Here is a 7,451-nt window from a genome sequence, read left to right as displayed (position 1 = left end):
AATCAAGAAAGCATACATACTCCCTCAAGTGGGTGGGCCAGGACTAATTAACAAGGTGATATACCAAATCTGAATAAAGAAACTGGTTTCACCTAAAAAGTTACCAACCAATAATTAGTTCAGGTGGCGAAGTGCACATTCCTCAATACTTAACATCTTTCGCCGAATTTCCTAAATCTCTTTGGAAGTTCTTTCAATATGATGCATAATCTCGTTAGGTTTTACACTGTCAAAATTCTCCCCCCGTTCGAATGGTGAGTTTCTACGCAAGCCTCCCTTTCAATGACGATTCATAGACACTAAATCCATGGCTTAGATCTTAGTATTTCCGTTGGCCATGTACATGGAGGCTTTATGTGGTGAGAGATCTTTGATTAGGATCATTGAACGTCAAACCCATAGTTGAATTGTAGTTCTAGCTCTCAATCTCATATTGGCATTTTCTGGTTCACAACATCATGTTTACTTCAGATCACCCCATGTGTCAAGACCTATTAGGTTTAGCTTGGAAGCTCAAACATTTGCTTCGAGTACGATGTGAAACCATCCAGAGTAATACAAGCATTGATACATTCTTGGCGTATTTTGATACAATGAGTTTCCATACCACCAATGCTTGGAGAGAGCAGATCTCTCATGTGTAAAACTTCACGTTCACTAGCTATTAGTGTGATCCAGAGATGTTCGTGAATTTGTTGTTAAAAAGGGATCTAGGAGATCGGCGAAACCCAACGAGACACGAAGAAGGGACTGGGGGGACATGGATTAGAGAGAAGTGATTGGGGGAGTTATTCTATAGCAATGTGTGTGCGTAGTTCTTTTTCAGCTCTGCCTTCTTGGGTAGGCAAACGACACGTGGGCACATCATCATATGGAAAAAAAGCGTCCGTTAGTTTTAGATCTAGCAAAAGAGAAAACAAACGTAAAAAAAGGATTAAGAAGAAAAACGAATTGAAAAAAAAAGAAAACAGAAAGAATTATTTTTTGGAAGGAAGGTTTCACTTGTGGTCCTGCTCATCACTTTTGACCGGACAAAAGGCCCCATCAGTGTGAAACCAGCCGGCGCCTTGTCTGTCTATCTTGCGCCGTTGTCCGGACAAGAGGCGTAGGGTGTGAAACCAACGGACAAGACAGTGAGACTCGACAGAGCAGTAGGGTTAATTAATAATAATAATAATAATAATAATTTAATAAATATATATCTGTTTTACCTGTAGAATATGTCTTTTGTGCCTGTGTAATGAATGAACGCATGTGCACGAAGCTTTCCTGCGCCATAGCCACTGAGCCATCGCCATCGCCATCGCCCCCTCCTCCTTCCTTCCTTCTCGATTCTCATCCTCCATCCTTCTTCCTTCTTTTCTCCCTTCTGAATGAAAAAGGAATTAGGGCAGGGAAATTTGTCCTCACTTTTCCACATAAATGCCGCCATAGCCACCGACCGATATGTACTTCTTCTTCTTCTTCTTCATGTCTATCTGTTGCCCGCCTCACCTCTTCTTTTTCTCTTTAGTTTTCTGCAATGCGGACATGTTTTGTGATGTGCTAGATCCCTCTGTAAAGAAATGTAATTAAACGGAAGAAACTAGGGGCAGCGCTATTACATGTTAACATCCAGATACGTACTGTAGAATGCATGTGAAACAGTTGGTTCGCCATAGCTAAAAGCTTTACTTTTAGTTACCTCGCCTTTTATCTTTCTGCCTGAGTACATGCATGTTCAGCAGAAGAAACGTAGCCATAGCCAAAAGCTTCACTTTTACCGATATTTTCTCCTTTCTTGGTCACTTTTATGTCTTCCTTTTCATCATCATCATCATCTTCTTCTTCGTGGTCTTTCTTCTTCACCTTCTGCTGCAATGTGAATGGTCACATTGTTGCACTGAACTCAGCTATCTAACTGAATAACGGCATCGATCCTCTTTTATCTGATGGCGTTTCAGAATCGTCCTCTTTACGGCCTTCTTCTCTTCCACCGTCTTCTTGCATTTCTGTGCTTCTTCGCAGTAGATGAGATAAAGTCAGAGGGCACAGATCTTGCAGATGTCGCAGTGCTGAAGGAGCTTCTGCAGAATGTGGGCGGCATAGCTTACCTTCCTTCTTGGACGGGAGACGATCCCTGTGGAAGCAAATGGGATTATATTCAATGCCATGGAACCTCAGTCACAGCCATTGAGCTCAAAAACACAGGACTCCACGGTCAGCTTCCTTCTTCTCTTAATTCTATGGCAAACCTTCAGAGCATTGCGTTGCAAGGAAACAATTTCTCTGGACCTCTTCCTTCCTTCAATGGCCTCTCTTCTTTGCAGAGTGCTTACTTGAACTATCAATCTTTCTCTGCAATCCCTTCAGATTTCTTCCATGGATTATCTTCGCTTACATTGCTCACTCTCGATTACTCCCCTCTGAACATCTCAGAAGGAGGATGGATGCTGCCAGGAGAAATCGTCGAGCTCAGAGAGCTTATTACGCTGTCTCTTACTTCCACTCATCTCACCGGAGCCTTACCAAGCTTTCTTGCTCTTCTTCCTAACCTGCAGAACCTTCATCTTGCTTATAATCATCTCTATGGATCCATTCCTCCTTCTTTTGCGTCTTCACCGAAGCTTGTTTCTCTTCAGCTCAACAATCAGATAGGAGTTTACCCTCTCAATGGCACCATCGCTCCTGTTGCCGGAATACAGTCCCTGTCTCAGCTGTGGCTTCAAGTGAATGCCTTCTCTGGTCCGATCCCTGACGAACTCGGAGCTTTAGTTAGCCTGAAAGACTGTCGATTGAATGATAACAATCTTGTTGGACCCATCCCAGCAAGCTTCGAGAGTTTAACATCACTCTCATCTCTTTCTGTCCAGCACAATAGCTTGGTTGGACCTCTGCCAAGGATACCGGGGCTGAAACCAGAGAATTTTACTACTGAAGGCAATGGCTTCTGCTCAGATGTGATCGGCGATGTCTGTGCAGAAGAAGTGAATGTTTTGATCGATTTCTTGGGAGGATTTGGTTACCCTCTCGACCTTTCTTCATCATGGGTTGGTAACAATCCTTGCTCTACTACCTCAACCTCGGCCCCATGGATCGGGATCTCCTGTAATTCCACTACAGGGAAAGTTATCACCATTAACCTTCCTAACCATGGCCTCACAGGTTCCATATCTCCATCTGTGGCTAACCTTTCTTCCCTGCAGAATCTCATTCTCAGTGACAATGCCATAACTGGAACCATTCCATCATCGCTCAGAGCCCTCAGGTCTCTCCATAGGCTCTCGCTTCAGAATAACAACTTATCTTCTCCTGTGCCATTGTTGCCAGGTGTCTCTGTAAATCTGACAGGTAATCCTATGCTAGATAAAGTTACAAATACTGACATCCAAGCTCCTGCTCCATTGCTAGCCAGCCCCTCTGGCACAGGAAACATGAAGGAACCTACGAGTTCATTACCATCTCCTCCAGCAGTACCTACGACAGATGGATCGCCATCGGTGCTCCCTTCACAGAGAGATAACCCTCGTTCATCCTCACAGGAAACTAGTTCTGCATCGTCTTCATCTTTGCAAGGTAAGAATACAGAGACGAACCGAAGGAGTACCTCTAAGTCTGTTCTTGTGGGGGGTATTTTAGGTTCGGTATGTATAGCCTTCCTTGGTGGCGTTCTCGCAGTTCTCTTGGTGAAGAAGAAGAAGAACTACAGACGAGGTCGGAGCCCTAATGCAATGATGGTTCATCCAGATGAGCATGAACGGTCCATGAAGCTTACGTTAGGTAATCGACGAGTCTTTGATCTGTCAGAGAGCTTAACAGAAAGCTTGGTGAGTAGTGGCTATGGTGATAACCATGGCGTTCAAATGGTGGCGGATTCAGGTACTAATCTCCTCATTTCCATCCAAGTTCTTCGCAACGTGACACAGAATTTCAGTCAGAAGAATGTGTTGGGGAAGGGAGGATTTGGAGTCGTGTACAGGGGAGAGCTTGATGATGGAACAAAGATTGCTGTGAAAAGAATGGAATCATCTGTTGTGAGCAGTAAAGGATTGAAAGAGTTTCAATCAGAGATTGCTGTTCTGACCAAGGTCCGGCATCGCCATCTTGTAGCTCTGCTTGGTTATTGTATCGATGGTAATGAGAGGTTGTTAGTCTACGAATACATGCCATTAGGACCTCTGAGTCATCATCTCTTTGAGCATCAGAAGCTTGGCTTGACTCCATTAACGCTGAAGAGAAGACTGAGTATAGCTCTGGATGTGGCCAGAGGAATGGAATACCTCCATGGCCTCGCTCGAGAGGCAAGCTTCATCCATCGTGACCTCAAGTCTTCTAACATTCTTCTCGGAGATGATTACCGAGCAAAGGTTTCTGATTTCGGTTTGGTGAAGCTCGCTTCCGATGATACGAGCTCTGTGGAGACCAGGCTTGCAGGAACATTCGGCTACCTTGCACCTGAATATGCAGGTAAATCCATTCAACCCATCATATCTTATTCCTGTGCAGGACTGTATTTGTTTATAGCTCAGTTTTGTATGCAATTTTTTTATCAACTCCCAGGATCCATGGTGAGTAGTTTAATTGCAGAGCCTGTATTCTTGGTGTATGACTTTTTGTATTTGAGCTGTGCACATCTGCTTTATGTACTGGTTTCTGCAGGATCCATGGACAGATTCATGGGCAGATTCTAATTGCGCATTCATTCTTATAAAATCTATTCTTTCTCTGTATATGACGAGCCTCTTCTCTGTTTCTCGTATTGTCTTGTTGTATGGTTTCTGTGCAATATTAGGAATTAGTTTTAAGGATCCATGGCAAGCTTCTAATTGCAATCTGAATGATCGTCTTGTGTATAGTTTATCCACAAGTCAGTTTTGGTCTATTGCGTTCTTCGTACTAGTTTCTTTGCTGTTTTAATCCATTACCAGTATCCATGGCAAGATTCTAGTGGCACAGTTTGTAATATTTTTTTGTGCCTTCTTGTGTGTGATTCGTGTGCAAGTCTGTTCTTTATATTGTTTTCCTCGTACTGTTTTTGTGTGTAATTCTAATTCTACTCTATCAGGAGGAGCCATGGTGAATTACCTCCTGCACAGGTTCATGCCTATACTGTTTGGCAGGATCCATGGCAACCTTGTATACCATATATCCCACAAAAAAAGGATCACACCAGTGATCGACAGATATCTATCCGTGTTTGAACTTTACCCTCGTGATCAACGAATTAATGAATTTTCGTAAAGCTTCTGTGGTGGCGACCTTCTGTTCTGTTCACTAGCTAGGGAACACAACCTGCTTGCTTCTGTCTCATATACTCTGGTTCCTACAGTGTCATGAGATAGATACATGAATGAAATGATTTGGCACTGTCTGTTCTCTCGCCTAATTTGACGTTTTTGGTTTCCATTTCTCTGCAGTGACAGGGAGGGTGACGACGAAATCAGATGTGTTCAGCTATGGGGTGGTTCTGATGGAGCTAATAACAGGAAGGAAAGCACTGGACGAGACACAGACCGAGGAGGACATGCATCTGGTGGCATGGTTCAGACGCATGAGCGCCAAGAACGACCTGCAAGAACTGATGAAGACCGCCATGGATCCTGCTTTGATGGAGGAGGTCATGAACGCAGAGAACGACACATCCGTGCAGAGCTTCAAGGCAGTGGCGGAGCTGGCTGGGCACTGCACGCGGAGAGACGCATGGCAGCGTCCAGACATGAGCCACGCAGTGAACGTCCTCCTTCCTCTGGTGGAGCTATGGAAACCTGCAGACATGGAAGGAGAGGATGGGATAGGGATCGATCTCCACATGACGTTACCTCAGGCACTGAAGAAATGGCAAGCTTATGAAGGCGTCACAGGGACATCTTCTTCTTCCACCACCACTACTTCCACCTCCTCCTGTACTACCATGACCAGCACCAGCACCACCATGGAAAGCTCCTCTGCTTTCTTCACGCATTACTGCTGTGTGGACCTTGACACCACTAATGGTAGCATGCCTAGCAGACCTCTCGGCTTCGCAGAATCCTTCACTTCCAACGATGGCAGATAGAATGGCGGTGTACATCTCCCATCCATTTTCTGATCAGCCGAGACAGACAAAAGAATCAGCGAAAGAGAGAAACCATCAGAGAGAGAGACAGAGAGACAGAGACAGAGAAAAGTTTTCTTCTTTGATCTGTGTATACATATATATATATACATACATATACTGTGTGAGCGAGCTCTGGCTATGGCGGAAGGGAGCGCTTCTTCATCTTCTTCTTCCGCAGAGCGAGGAGCGGGAAAGAAGTGGAGCTGCCGGCGCCGGCGCCACGTAATGCTCTTGCCACGTCACACGTCGAGGCCCTGCCAGCTGGCGCCTCGTCAGGCCCTTGCCACGTCACACGTCGAGGCGCTGCCAGCTGGCGCCACGTCAGCATAAAGTTTTATTATTATTATTATTATTATTATTATTTATTTGTTGGCTTTTATTTCGTCTTTCCGGCTGCGGACCTGTAAACAATGGGGTTTTTTTTTGTTTTTCTGTGATCCTCTGGTTTTTCATTTGTATTGTCTTATTAATTTGAATCCTAGTGACCTGTCTGTTTATGGTTATATTCTTAAACTGAGGTGTAAACCCTAAACCCTAAACCTTAAACCCTTGTGAATGTCCATATGGAAGTGGTTTTGGTGTCCTATACACACAAATATACATACATATATGTACATGTCCTAGAAGAGCTACCATAAATCCATCGGGCCCTTAACATGTATCACGTCCATTTTTCCGTTCAACCCTTGTGGACGTCCATGGCCTATACACATAAATTTGCATACATATGCATACATACATATATGTATATCTCCTAGAGGAGCTACGAAAATCCATTGGGCATTCGCATGTATTGCGTCTATTTTGGGCGTGCTGTCTAGAATAGCTCATTCATCTCATCACATTGTTTGTGACATCCCACAAGAAAACAAGTTCATGCAACATTTATTCAATCCGAACTTCTTGTTTCTTTTTCTCTCTTTTTTTGTGGTGCGTGTGTTCTGGTTTGCTTGAAGATGTGTGGCTTTGTTAGCACATCTGCCTTTTCTAGGGGAGTGGGGCTTTGGTGGATTGGATCGAGGCCTTGGTTGGAAGTTGGAACACGAAATTGGTTCTTGCGGGGTAGGTAATAGGTTTTTTATGCACGCATTCTTGCGGATTATGTTTGCTTCACATGATGTATGTATGTATGTATGGACGTGTTTTTTACAATCAAGACACATGATAGTGCACACATAAGTTCTTGGGTGTTTTTTATACGTTGAGTGAAGACCCTTCGGGTTTTAGATTTGGAAAAGGGACCCATGTCCAAGGGACACACTTACATGGACAAATCGTCCAATGTCTCTGTCCCTCCTAGTAAAGTGAAGCGGGAAAAAAACATCCACACTCTGAAACAAACAAAAAAGACGAAGCAGTCTCTGTGCAATGCAGA

At 44.1% G+C, this 7,451-nt stretch overlaps 1 protein-coding gene across 1 annotated transcript; it reads left to right on the top strand.

Moving 5' to 3' along the window:
* The first annotated feature begins 1,916 nt into the window (after window positions 1-1,916).
* LOC147868257 (receptor-like kinase TMK3) lies at window positions 1,917-6,589 on the top strand. The gene is made up of 2 exons (XM_087316998.1): window positions 1,917-4,446; window positions 5,397-6,589. The coding sequence occupies exons 1-2, from the start codon at window positions 1,932-1,934 to the stop codon at window positions 6,032-6,034; spliced, it is 3,153 nt and encodes a 1,050-aa protein (XP_087173124.1). The 5' UTR covers window positions 1,917-1,931; the 3' UTR covers window positions 6,035-6,589.
* Window positions 6,590-7,451: the final 862 nt, after the last annotated feature.

The sequence above is a fragment of the Azolla caroliniana genome, unplaced genomic scaffold (genome assembly GCF_043228905.1).
Source record: "Azolla caroliniana isolate FFs.n. ecotype wild unplaced genomic scaffold, voAzoCaro1.0.p SCAF_1, whole genome shotgun sequence".
Lineage (NCBI taxonomy): Eukaryota > Viridiplantae > Streptophyta > Polypodiopsida > Salviniales > Salviniaceae > Azolla > Azolla caroliniana.
This window is presented reverse-complemented; position numbering and strand designations above follow the sequence as displayed.